Source organism: Leguminivora glycinivorella, chromosome 24 (genome assembly GCF_023078275.1).
Source record: "Leguminivora glycinivorella isolate SPB_JAAS2020 chromosome 24, LegGlyc_1.1, whole genome shotgun sequence".
In the NCBI taxonomy this organism is placed as follows: Eukaryota; Metazoa; Arthropoda; class Insecta; order Lepidoptera; family Tortricidae; genus Leguminivora; species Leguminivora glycinivorella.
The window spans coordinates 5278481-5292805 of record NC_062994.1 but is presented as its reverse complement, the minus strand read 5'-3'; the positions used below and the strand labels follow the sequence as shown (position 1 = coordinate 5292805).

General features: G+C 39.1%; 1 protein-coding gene and 1 non-coding gene across 3 annotated transcripts; one reads left to right on the top strand and one right to left on the bottom strand.

Moving 5' to 3' along the window:
- LOC125238678 lies at positions 1-13321 on the top strand. 2 transcript variants are annotated; one of them, XM_048146069.1, is made up of 11 exons: positions 1-136; positions 767-839; positions 2189-2232; positions 2988-3127; positions 4748-4857; positions 5687-5850; positions 8006-8061; positions 9168-9324; positions 10033-10137; positions 12580-12616; positions 13108-13321. In XM_048146069.1, exons 2-11 carry the CDS (start codon positions 779-781, stop codon positions 13239-13241), a joined length of 1008 nt encoding a protein of 335 aa, XP_048002026.1. In that variant the 5' UTR covers positions 1-136; positions 767-778; the 3' UTR covers positions 13242-13321. The 2 variants fall into 2 exon arrangements, with proteins under 2 accessions (XP_048002026.1, XP_048002027.1); XM_048146070.1 differs by lacking the exon at positions 1-136 and adding an exon at positions 238-369.
- On the bottom strand, positions 12244-12317 carry Trnas-gga. The gene has a single exon. It is a non-coding gene; the product is annotated as a tRNA-Ser (tRNA).
- Positions 13322-14325: the final 1004 nt, after the last annotated feature.

Below are 14325 nucleotides of genomic sequence, written 5' to 3'. Positions count from 1 at the left end.
CCTGAAAAGGCGATTAATGGCGTCGTATTTCACATCTTTATCTTGATTTCATGTCGTGAAGTTATTTCATTAGCTGTTGTGTGCTTATTGTTGTTGTTCAAGGATCATATCAACAAATCAATTGTTGCCATCAAAAGTAAGTGGATTGTTGCAATAATAATAAAATTAAAAACACCGTCATGTAGAAACACCGATTTCACTGGTGTTGCAAGATTTTTTTGATAGAATTTGACATTTGGAAAGTAGAATTATGTTTTTGCAGTGATATTTTCTTGTTTATTACACTTTCTTTGTAATTACTGAATATCTGGAAGTACACTTGTCTTGCGAGTTCAAGAGTTCTATTAGTATCATAACCAAAATGTCCATGTATGTATATTTAATTATTTATTATTTACCGAACATATTCTGTGTGTATGAGAGGATAATAAGGATAAGTTAATAAAACTATGCGTCCTACGTACTTTGTTTAACTAAGAGTTGACTACACAATAGGTTGAAATACAAAGTCAGTTCAACCACGTTTTGCTATGGCCTATTGACTTTTGTTTTGAAAATCTTACCTTACCTTTGCAGACAACTAGAAATTAAAGTGTCTGTACATCACCTCTTCATACTTCAAACACTGAAAGTTAGATATAATTTGGTATAGATAGCCCATAATTATTACATTTTTGAATATTTGAAATCAGTGTACTTCGAAAAATACTGTGTATTGTTCCGTTATTAAAAAGTTATTTGATTAGTGGTTTGTTTTTATTTCTAGTTTTGAAGAACCATGTCGGATGAGGAGCAAGTGGTCTCAGAGACTCAGGTGCTCACAGCAGAGTTTAAAGATGGTTAGTACATACATTATATATCAGACCTTCCTAGACGAGACTGGTGCAAACTTAACAGACTGATACTGGTAACAGTCGATGCACCTATTACAACCGCTGTGGGTGAGTGGATTCTCCAGCCTGCGATTGCGGTGCGGAAGCCCAAACCATCCAGCACATAATTCAAGACTGCCCTATATCACGCTATGCCGGCCCTCCTGAAGACCTGATCACCCTGTGCGACAAAGCCACAAAATGCCTGACTGCTCTTAGTCTAGATACCTATTTAATTAAAAGTTTGCGTTCTATGTTTCTATTTTTAACACCCCACCCCCCCCCCCCGACAGAAAAACAATGGGGTGTTATAAGACTTGAAGTTGACGTGTCTGTCTGTCTGTCTGTCTGTGTGTGTGTCTGTCTGTGGCATTGTAGCTCCCGAATGGATGAACTGATGTCGAATTAGTTTTTTTTGTTTGAAAGCAGAGTTAGTTGGGTGTGTTCTTAGCCATGTTTCATGAAAATCAGTCCACTATGTTGCGGTCGGCGGTTTTAAAAAAAAATATTTTGTGGTTAGGTTAACATGAAAGAGAGGAAATCCACTATCCAGGTGGCAGGATGACATTGTGGCTACTTCTAATTTTCTAACTACTGTCAACAGACTTCCATGAAACTGAAAACTTACTTCAATAGGTAATTTAGTAATAACTTAATTATAACCATAGTATAAAATAACTTCTGTAAACTGTAATACTTTAGGCAACAGAATCAATGTTTAATCATTGTTTACACTGTACTTTAATTATATAGCTAACTTGTTTTTCTAACTTTCATGACATATAAATGCAATACAGGTCTCCCGCGGTACAGGCCTAGCCTAGTGCGGGGACCCCTGGAAACTTGTGTTAATAATAATTAGGATATGCACAAATGGATGTAAATTTTACCTATCTTTTGCAACAAATGTCTTTGTGTTTATGTGCAACAATAAACGATTTTTCCTTTTTTTTTTTACTGCAGGCAAGGCATTCCTTGCCTGCAGTAGCCACAATGTCATCCTGCCACCTGCCTGTCCTGCTGTCCTGTCATGCTGCCTTTATCTTTTGCCATTGCAAAGCATGGCAAAAGATAAAGTAAAATGGAAACTGCTGGAGGAGGCTTTTAGCCAGAAGGGGTCTACAGAAGAAAGTCAATAATAAAAACCAAAATAAACAAAAAGAAAATCTTTTTGTTTAATAATAAAGCCTAAATAAATAAATATATAAATAAATAACATGTATACAAATAAATAAATAAAAGTAAATTTTTCTCTTGAAACGCAATATTTCTTTACAACTATTTATGTGTAATAATCAGTGTATTTTATTTTTCAGGCCAGCTCGAAATCGTGGAGGTGGCTCCATTTGACAATAATGAGGTAAATATTATTAAATATTAAGAAATAAACTTTCATACCGTGTGTCCCTAAAACATGTAAGGAGGAAGCAGGAGAGGGAAGGAAAGGTGGACTGTGCGAGAGAGAGAGGGAATATGAAACAAATGCATGTGAATGATGAGATGTCTAATAGAAAGGAATGGAAGAAAAAGATCCTGCTGCGCCGACCCCAAGTCATTGGGATAAGGGCAAGCAAACTATAGGAGGTAGGGCATAGCGAATGATATTCCGCTTTGTGTGGTAGGGCACAGCACAGCTGATATCATATTGCTCGAATCTAGAGCAGAGCCCAACTGAAGTACCTCCGCCTTACAGAAAATGGCAGCCAAATAGCACTAGACCCTAATCATAGTGTTGTGTTCGTGGCGGTGAGTAAGGCTGCCAGAGCTCAATAAGGGTGCGGTGTGCTGGCGCCGGAAGGACCTACGTACGAAACTCATTTGTTCCGTCTATTGTCCTTTGAGCTTTGAGTTGTCGGCAACCCGAACCCTCCTTAGAACTTGTACACTCCTTTTTGCTACAACAGCTGTGTACAAGTTTCTAATGGGTTGGCAACGCGCTTGTGACACTCCTTGAGTCCATCAGTTACGGTGACCACTTTCCATCAGGCGGACTGTATGCTTGTTTGCCAGCGACGTAGTATAAAAAAAAATGATACCTATTCTTTCTGTTGTGTCTTATCTCTGTTTTTGGTTGTAAGTTTTTTAACATTTATAAGCTGTATTTCTGTATTACAGACAACCACAGTTACAGAAACCATCCTCCCCGACATGGAAATGTCGGAGAGCAGTGAAGACCAGGAACCTAAATACCAGATCCTGACCGACTCCTCCCGGGGCCTCATGCACTTGGATCTCCTAAACCTCACCCTGGTCAAGTAAGAACCCTTGTTTCCATCCTCACTTGCTAGATGTTCTGCGAATTCTACTACTACTTCACTGGCTCAGCGACCCAAAAAGGATCTTGGCCTCCGACACAAGAGATCGCCACTCTGCCCTATCCTGCGCCACTTCACGCCAGTTGGGTACACCGAGTGCGGAGTCTTTCAGGGCTTCCTCGCACCAGCGATATCTGGGACGCCCACGCGGACGTTTTCCACCCGGGTGTCCCACATATGTTCTTCTCACACCACGATCCTCTCCCATCCTTCCCAGGTGGCCGAGCCAGCGGAGTCGTGTGGCTTTGATCTCGCCAATTATATTAGGCACCGCCATTAGCTCTTCCAGCTCTCTATTTCTCCTGCGACTCCAGGTTCCATCTCCCTCTTTGATTGGCCCTAGAAACTTCCGCCAGATTTTCCTTTCCGCTACTAAGAGCTTGTTTTCTTCTTTCTGTGTCAGTGTCCAAGCTTCACATCACACCCATACATCAAAATTGGTCTAATAACAGTCTTGTAGACTCGAATTTTGGTTGGTCTACTGATCAGCTTGGACACTAACACTCGGTGGAGCGCTGCCGAGATTAGGGCGTTCTGGATCCGAATATCTATCTCCTCTTCCCTTTGGTTGGTATCAGTCACAGTGCAACCTAGGTACCTGAAATGATCCACACCTTTGTAGGTGCTTGTTCCAACTACTAGATCTTCTCTTTAATTCACACGAAGCAAATTCACAAGAGAGCCTTTATTGTCCCAGAGCTGTAAGAACCTCTTTTTGACACATGACAGCGTCCACAATACGTAAACTGGCGCAACCTAATGAAATTTTAAATAAAATCCTATAATAATATTTTAAAAAATCAAGTACTTAAAGACAGTATTTCGCTTACTTTAAACATAATCTTACACATGTTACATTTTTGCGGATCTTCGTTAGTGAGTACCTATTTAACGATGTTAATTTATCACGCAGGATTTACTTATTATGTCATTTATCATTCATTTTTGTTTTCAAACTGCTGCTGTAAACATTTCAGTAACTTGATAGAAATCGTATGTTTGTTTAAGCGTCTCCTTGTACATAGGGCCTAATCGATTCAACCAATTCGAAATTAATCGTTAGGTTTGGCAAACGATACGTCTTAGCCACATCGCAACATACTTCAAAACAAATGTGTCAAAAATTCGAACTTACAGATCCGGGACAATAGTGCGTTTTCACATTATCCAATCTGATATCGGATGTCGGACCATCGGACCGATATCCCATACATTTAAGCCGCCATCTTTGATTTTTGCCTTTGAAATCCTTCCGACACCCGATATCGGATCGGGCAATGTGAAAACGCACAACAGTTGGTATGGTGAAAAAGTGTCTGGTCAACATTGCTAATTCACGCTAATTGCGTGTCATTGCTAATTGCGTGTTTTCACTCGCAATGGCCCCGACGGAAGATCAGCGTTGGCCCTCCCAGGCTAACACCATGCTGAGTCGGGACCATTTCGTGGCAATTATTATGTATGTACCTATATTTTTGTGTTGTGTAAATAATTTCTGTTTTCACTTGTCACGAATAAATGATTTCTATTCTATTCTAATTTGGCAATTCCTATCCATAGGTGTGGCGATGGCGATGAATCGTACCGTTTGGTGACCAACCAGGAGGCTGAAGGAGAACTCGGAGAAACGGTCACATGTGTCTTGCAGTCCAGCGATGGCGAGGCTGAAGGTACTCACTACTAAAGTATACACGGTGTTACATGACAAAACCGAATAATAGGGAACTTGACTGTAGTTAAAATAAAATATTTTATACCATGCACGAAATAAAGCATCAGATAATTATAAGAAAACATGGACAGAACTTATTTTTTAATCCAATTTTTATTTAATAAGTCCGGTAGAAATATATAATGTAACTGAGTTGACCGTGACGTCACTCAATTCGATTTCATATAAATTCCCTATTAGCAAGTCGTTCAAATTCGTTTTGACAGTTCTTAAAAAGAAGCTGATTTGACTAGGAGGCAAGTAGCCTAGCGCATAGCGTATTCCTCATCATATTATAAGAGTAAAATGTGAAAAATATCATATAAACTTTTCTGGATTTCGCCCGAGTAATAAGCATTTAAAAAAATAACAATTTGGTGACCGGTGTAGCTGAGTCGGTAGTGATCCTGCCTGCTGAGCCGCGGTCCTGGGTTCGAATCCCGGTAAGGGCATTTATTTGTGTGATGAGCACAGATATTTGTTCGTGAGTCATGGATGTTTTCTATGTATATAAGTATGTATTTATCTATTTAAGTATGTATATCGTCGCTTAGCAGTTGATCTGTGTAAGGTGTCCCCAATATTTATTTATTTATTTTATACTAGCTTTTCCCCTTGGCTTCTCTCGCGTTAGAAAGAGACAAAAAGTAGCCTATGTCACTCTCCATCCCTTCAACTATCTCCACTTAAAAAATCACGACAATTTTTCGCTCCGTTTTGCCATGAAGGACGGACAAACAAACAGACACACACACTTTCCCATTTATAATATTAGTATGGATTTCCAGATGCCCAAAATGCGTACGACAAAAAGCAAGAATACCTCACTGAGGAAGACCACGAGCAGTATGTGATGATGAACGGTGTGGATGGGCCGGTGCTGATCCTGAAGTCCTCGCTGGAAGGCGGTGAGGACACTCAGGAAGCGGCTAAGACTGAGAAACCTGTTAAGGTAGGGCTTACTTGTACATACATACAATCACATGGGATACAGGCGTGATTGTATGTATGTATGTATGTATGTACATACAATCACGCCTGTGTCCTATAAAGGGGTAGGCAGAGCACATAAAACTACACAGGTTTCAGTGCCATTCTTGGTAAAGAAGGGGTTGCATTGCAAGGTAACGAAATTCTTTTTTTGTTTATATAAGAAAGTATTCAGGGAAACCGGACTAAGACTGAGAAATCTGTTAAGGTAGGGCTTAGGTATTTTATTAATAACAAGTATATGGGCAAGTCGTTAACAAAAATTAACTCGCTGTCAGTTTTGCGACGACAATTAAGCATAAAATATGTCTAATACTGTTTTGACATTCTAGATGTAGATTATCGCTTAAAGTTATGTAACTAACACAAAAATAATATTTTCTCAAACATGCAATGAAATATTGTCTTTACGTTCCTTAAAATGGGCTGGGAAGTATCGCTTTTTGGGCGCAACAACTCGAGGGGACTGTAAAGGGATTTCATATTATTTTTTAGGCCTAGGCCTGCAAAGTAACTTTTTTAAGTAAGCTGTCAGTACTGTCATGTCACTTTTTTTTTAATTTTTGTGTGACCTGGATACTTGTCACACTTGACGTTTGAGTGTATTTGTATTTTGTCACTTAATAAATAAAATATTGTCCTTTAGAGCATTTTTTTTAATTTCATTGTATGTATGGCCTCGTATCCCTATCCGGCCTCGCTCGCACGCTCGCTCGGCCGTATATACCCACTTGGCCGGAAATCCTCATTTTCCTGGCCTCTGATGTAATGTACTATTGAAATTTCTTGCTTAATTATCATCACAAAACTGACAGTGAGTTAGTTTTTGTTAACAACTTACGCTAATTGGGGAGTCCCAAATTCTAAAAATGCCCATATCTGACACTCTGTCTATGATAAATAGTGTTAAGAAAAAATCTACATCTGAAAATTATTACTTGTAAAAATAAGAACATCGTAATTTGAATTTGAACGTAAAGTAATTTGAATATAGTAAAATTTTCTGCTTTAAAATTGATACAAGTGGGTAAATCTAGTGATGAAGATGATTTACCACCTGTGGAATAACTGAAAGCAGTGGTAAACGCGTTTTTTGAGCTGTAATTTCCTTGCTATAGTGAGGGGAAAAGTTCTGAATCTGTGTTACACACGGGTGCAAATGTATTTTCTTCTCGTATGTTGAAAAACTCGCCAAGTTGAGGATTCTATTCTCGAACCACTCGCCTTGCTCGTGGTTCAACTATAGAATCCTTTCACTTGATAGTTTTTCAATTCCACCCACTATTGCGATTGAGTTAAAATACAACTTTGCCCCCTTGTTTAACAAATAACTATTTTCATCAGACTTATATTGACCGGGATATAGACCGTGATTACCTTTTTGATTTTTGTCGAGCTCCCGATATTTCGACGCAGTTGCATGCATCATGATCACGGAAAACTGACGAGGGCGGGTGGATGTCAAAGTTGCGTAGACAGCGCGCGATCTACAAAAATCAAAATAGTATTTTATACAATCGTGATATAATACAAAGCTTTTCAGTCGAGTACCATGTTTAGGCCACGAAGCTTGCTGAGTGGCCTAATAGTACGGTACGAGAGTGAAAAGCTTAATTATATCACTATTGTATACAATACTTTTTCTACGAGTCATCATCTTCATCGTCAATAGACGAAAAATATCATCATTCAAGTTAAAATGAATGATAATGGCGTCGTTCACCGTTGTATCAACATCGAATTACTTGGCAACCAATTGTTTGTAATAACCGTCTCTGATTGGTCGATAACGCGACAGATAAAAAAAAACGTGTTTCAGATGCAGAACAATTTGCCAGGTATCGCAAATTAGTAAAGAACTTGTATGAAGTTCTAGTTTTGAAATTATTACAGTTAACTAAAAGTGAACTGTAATGAAATATTATAGTTCACTAAGTGTCAAAGACTATCTAACACTGAAAAGACAGCACTTATAGTTTAGTCTGTGATATCCTAATTGACAGATTAAAGTCGACGAGTAGAAAAAGGTAATCACGGTCTATATCCCGGTCTATAAGTCTTAATGAAAATAACCGTGAATCGTTCAAATCTCTTAATAACCATTTTATTTGTTGCAGAAACAACTAACAGCTATGGAGCTATTAGAAAAAGCAAAAGCACTCCAAAAGGCCAAGTAAGTTTATTTTTATTATCAAACAAAAATCATAATTAAAGTTATTTTGAGAGTTTACTGATTTTATACCTCTTGTAGAAGTATCTTTAGGCTCCTATAGTTATATTAGGATAGGATACATTTATATAATTAAAATTTTGGTAAAAAAAAACCGTCATAGTGGACCGATTTTCATGAAACATGGCTAAGAAAATTCCCGACTAATTCGACTTCCAAACAAAATAAAGTAAATCAAAATCGGTTCATCCGTCCGGGAGCTACGATGCCACAGACAGACACACATACAGATAGACAAACAGACGGACAGACACGTCAAACTTATAACACCCCGTCGTTTTTGCGTCGGGGGTTAAAAATTTTCGCGAGTGTGTCTTCAATATTTATATTTCTTTACCATTTTATTGAGAAGATCACTAGAATGATCGTCCATTAAACAAATCCTCAGCCAGCAAGAACTTACTTCTGATTCTCGATAACATACATACATACATTCTGCTTTGCCTAATGGTTGACTGGTAGAGAATGCCTTACGGCATTAAGTTCGCCTTTTGTACGCTGTTTTATTTTGTGCAATAAAGATTAAATAAATAAATAAATAAATACATACATAATATAATCACGTCTGTAAGTATCCCTTAAAGGGGTAGGCAGAGCACATGAACTACTAAGTTTCATTGCCACTCTTGGCAAAAAGGGGTTGAAAGAAATCCAAAACGTGACATTGCAGTGACAGGTTGCCAGCCTCTCGCCTACGCCACAATTTAACCCATATCCCACCGTCGACTTCTACTACACCCACGGGAAGAAAGAGGGTGGTTAAATTCTTAACCCGTCACCACACGGGCACAGTATAATAAAGAGTCTATCGTACAGTATGGCCACTCCCGCTCCCCGCTGAAAGTGCCGCCCGCCCCCTCTCGGTTACCTCACAGTTACCTCCTGTCAAAAACGCGAACAGTCGACCCGTCATGTTTCACTCATACAAGCATGGTACGCGTTCACCTACACGAGCTTAGAATGTGTTTCCTGTTAGGAACGCGCCTCTTTCATATATTTTGGGTAACAATTTTCGATAACAATGTATTAAAAAAAAATATTTATTCCAGAGCACAAATACAGACCCAAAAGAAGGGTCGGAAACGTCGAGGCGGTCTCCCACCGCCCCACGAGCTACTATCTTCGCCCAACTTCAAACTATTCCTGTACTCCTGCAAGCTGTGTGCTTTCAAATGTAACGCTATCAAGGAACTGACAGCACATAAGGTTAGTAGTAAATTTATATGCATAAATTGAATGAATGACTAACTTTTGTCTGCGGCTTCGCTCGCGTTAGAAAGAGACAAAAAGTAGCCTATGTCACTCTCCATCCCTTCAAATATCTACACTTAAAAAATCACGTCAATTCGTCGCTCCGTTTTGTTGTGAAAGACGGACAAACAAACACACACTTTCCCATTTATAATATTAGTATGGATAGCCTAACTTTTAAGCGCTTGGTGTTTGTTGTTGTTGTTTGTTGTCCTAGGACACCCTATAGGTGCACAGGGCCTCCACAAGATCCTTCCACGCCTTTCTATCTTGAGCCACCGCCTTGGCCTCGTTCCAGCTCAATCCATATTCCCGCAGCTCGTTCTCTACGCTCCGCCTCCAGGTGTGTACGGCTACGGGGCGTTTGCGGGCTCGCTTCCCTCCTTGAGGCCGCCACAAACGCGATACTGGCGCTGTCGGTAACTCCTCTTCGAAGGGTATGACCGATCCATCTCCATTTCCGCTGAGCCACTTCCTGTGCGATCGGAGGTTGTCGGCACATACTCCACAAATCCTCATTATGGTCTTCGATCAGAAGATGCGGAGGATCGACCGGAGGGACTTATTGACAAACACCTGAAGTTTGTGCGTTAGCCCCTTTGTCACTTTGTTGGTGTTTACTGTGAGCTTATTTGTGAATACAAAAAAAATGTGTTGTTTTAGACAGCGGAGCACGGCCCCGGCGGGCACCGGCTGAAGGGCGCGCGCGCCGCCGCCACCACGCTGCAGTGCGCGCGCTGCCCCTACCGCGGCGGCTCACACTCGCAGGTACGCACAGCCTTTATCTATATATGTATATCGTCACTACTTTAAAAAAAAACTTGTATCTTCATCTGTCAATGAAAAGAAAATTGTAGTAAGTATGTATGGAATGCATATAGACTTACTGCGTTTTAACTTTGAGAAGCTGCGTGAGATACGAGATTTTTTCAAAGTAGTGACGATATATATATATTTTTTTATTATAAACGGGTTTACTCATGGCCCTTGACTAGCCAAAGGCAAAGACGTGGCCTACGATGGAGTGAGCTCGCCCAGAAGATGCCTGTTCACTCTTGATTTGAAGGTTGCCGGGTTATTACTGTCGAAGTAAAATGTGTAATCACAGTGCATAGACTGCCATCTCTTGACGCAGGCTTAAAACTTTTGAACCTCAGTTTTGACAATTTGACTCATATTCTTGATATGTGTTAAAATGTCAAATACATTACATCTATGCACTGATGTGAATACACATTTCTTTTTTAAAACGCGAGCAGTCGATCTGTCATATCTCACTCATACAAGCATGGTACGCGTTCACCTACACGAGCTAAGACTGTGTGCTAGGAACGCGCCTCTCTCATAATATATATTTGATCACCAGTGTCCGAGATAAAAATATATTTTAAGTATACTTGTACGTAATCAGGCGAAAACAACACAGTCATGTTAATCTATAAAGTCGGTTCATCTTTACTTGTCCTATCATGTAAACAAACAAAACGTCAAATATAATCAAAGACAATTACTAGTGATTGGAAATGTCGATAAAATGATGTATTAACGATAATTTGTAAATAAACGCTGCTAACGTCATCAGAGGATTTTCAATTTTACGTCACACAACATCTATGTAAAAACCAAAATTTATTTAGGTTTCGTCACATTTGCAACAATCATATGGAAAAGGCTAGTACATTATTCATTTTATAGTACCTGACATTAAAATTAATACAACAAAAAATATACTGATAGTAAAATATTCATTGTAAAGAAGTAGGAAATAAAACGTAACGAAGTCGGTTAATAAATCTGATAAATTATTGCAGTTAAAATCAACGCATTTTTTCCAAGCTATACAAACTCAAACGTTAATATCGATCCTTCATAACGATAAGTTGTCATCCCAACATTACGACTCATAGACAATCTAGACTTCGTAATGTCAGGAGTTTTTAATGTCATCCGTTCGTAATTATAATTATTGATGAAAATCGTTTTAGAAATGATATTTTTCAGTGGTTTTTTTTATTGATTTCAATACTTTGTGAGTTTATTTAAGTGTATAATAACATTTTAAGTGATGGTTAATGTGCAATTCCAGAGAAAAGTGAGATAATGTTTTCCAGCAGTGTTTGTTTACATGATTGGACAAGTAAGGTTGAACTGAGTGTACATTATTCTGTGCATCAGGTCATTCTACTACTCGAAAACAACATTTTCTAACTTTTTAAGTATGAAGACATTGAGTTCAATATGTCAGTGTTTGTTTTGACATGCAGTAAGGTTCGAATTCGATGACGTCACTACGTCGCTAACAGCGTTTTAGGTGGCCAAAATAAATAAAAAATTACACACATTTTTAATCGAAAATACGTAGTCATCATACACTTTTCATACCCATAATCTGTAAGTATTGTTTTTTTATGTCAAATACTACAGAAGACAATCATTTATTGTGTTATTCGATATGAGTCTAGTAGCCTATTGAAGAAACGGAGAAATAGTACATTACATCAGAGGCCGGGAAAATGAGGATTTCCGGCCAAGTGGGTATATACCGGATAGGGATACGAGGCCGGGAATCAGTTTTCACGCCGAGGCATGTATAGTGCTTTTCTCAAACATACAATGAAATAAAAAAATGCTCTAAAGGACAATATTTTATAAAAAAAAGTTGCTTTGCAGGCCTAGGCCTAAAAAACAATATGAAATCCCTTTACAGTCCTCTCGAGTTGTTGCGCCCAAAAAGCGATACTTCCCAGCCCATTTTAAGGAACGTAAAGACAATATTTCATTGCATGTTTGAGAAAAATAATCCTTTGTCAAGATCACTCAAAAGACGGCAGTAAATGCACTTTTTTATATTAAAGGAAAAAATGGAAAAATTTACGCTTCCGGCGGGACTTGAACCCGCACCATTTTTGCAATCCGTGCAATGCTCTTACCAATTGAGCTACGGAAGCCACGCCGCCGCCCGCCACGCAGCCACGTCAATTGGTAAGAGCATTGCACGGATTGCAAAAATGGTGCGGGTTCAAGTCCCGCCGGAAGCGTAAATTTTCCCATTTTTTCCTTTAATATAAATAAAAATGTTTAGAATCGTTAGCAGACGTTTCTGCTAAAAATTAATTTAGTAAATGCACTGTCCTTATAAATTTAAATTAGACAATAAACCTAAACGCCCATCATCTAATTAAAATAATAATTCTAATTTATTCTTTTCAGTTAATGAAACACGTGCAAGAACAACATCTAAGAGATGGTGAGTAAACTAAACATATACTTTTTAACCCCCGACGGAAAAGCGACGGGGTGTTATAAGTTTGACGTGTCTGTCTGTCTGTGTGTCTGTCTGTTTGTCTGTCTGTCTGTGTGTGTGTCTGTCTGTGGCATCGTAGCTCCCGAACGGACGAATCGATTTCGATTTAGTTTTTTTTTGTTTGAAAGCTGAGTTAGTCGGGTGTGTTCTTAGACATGTTTCATGAAAATCGGTACACTATGTCGCGGTCGGGGTTTTTTCAAAATTTTAATTTTGTGGTTATGCTGTGTTAAGTACACAGCAAAAAAAAAGAATGTTCAAGTTCTAAGGAAGGTTGGGTTTGGTTACCATTAAGGCGAGATTTACTTGTATCTTTATATGAATCAACCGACAAAGCGGTTTTATAGCAATCGACAAAGTGGGACGTTTTCCCTTGCACACTCACATTGCAGACTTACTAGACCAACTTCAAATACAATTTTCTTCAATTTCAGCGGAAGTATTCCTAAACTCACCGGAAGCGGAAGCAGCGGACGTCCTGGTCTGCGGAGCGTGCGGGTTCGAATCCGCGTCGAGGCCCGAATTCCGCCGCCATATCGAAGAGAAACATAATGTTAACGTCAGTTGAGAGTAGAAATAGGAAATATCTATCACACCATAAGGAAGTCTTGTAGACTCAGCAATCCAACTTTTTTAACACTTTCGCAATCAAGAACAAGAAGGGCACTCGCAAACTTTAGTCAGATTTTAACTTCTGATTAGCAGAAACGTCTGCAATCGATGCCACTTCCGACTTCCGGTTGGGACGCCATCATAGCGGTTTCGTGTCGTGAATAATTTATTTTTCTTTTACTCATTAATGTTGTTTAAAGTGTAATATTGATAGCGTATTATGCAGTAAACTAATGGTGTAGTGAGAAGCTGATGAAGAATTGTTCTCGAAACGCGTTTAGCCTCTTTTTTGTCGTAAACGGCCGGTTAAAATTACTAATATTAGCTCATATCACCTTGACACTGGCGAAATAGTCCCAATGGACTGAAGCCATTTAATTTTAAAAACTTAACTTAATCGATGCCACTAGTCAGATGCCGGAAAACCCGCCGAGAGGGTTCCCGCCATAGAAGTGGGTGGTGATGACACAGAATATAATAGTACAAGTACAGAAGGCTCACTCCTTTGATGTTCACATAATTCCGCCATTCTAAATTCTTACCTAACAAACGGATCGCACGCGAGCAGCAGAGATTGAATTTTATCGCGCCGCGCGAAGGGTCATCACCAGTGAATGGGCCGCGAACTCGCGGCCGCCGACATGTACTTGTAGCGCTGCGATAGAATGGCGGAGTGAGCCGCCCTGGTTATGATATAAATTACGACCGGTTTTTGAAGTAGTGCGCCATTTTTGTCTGGTATAGTGAATGTGTTTACCACGAAGTTAAACAAAACCTTCGTGCCTTGAAATCCTCTTAAGATTCCACTTAACGAACCACTCGTTACGCTCGTGGTTCAATATTGGGGGTCTCGCTTGCTCGGGTATTAATACTAGCATGAGCGGATATACCGGTTATACAAACTTTTCCACAGAGTAAAATCAAAATTTTTCACCACACCAACACGCAAAATACTAACTGTAAAACATGTAACTGTTTAAACGTCTATTCTACCAGCTTAGGACATTAACTTAAAATCAGTATGAAATTACTTTGCATTC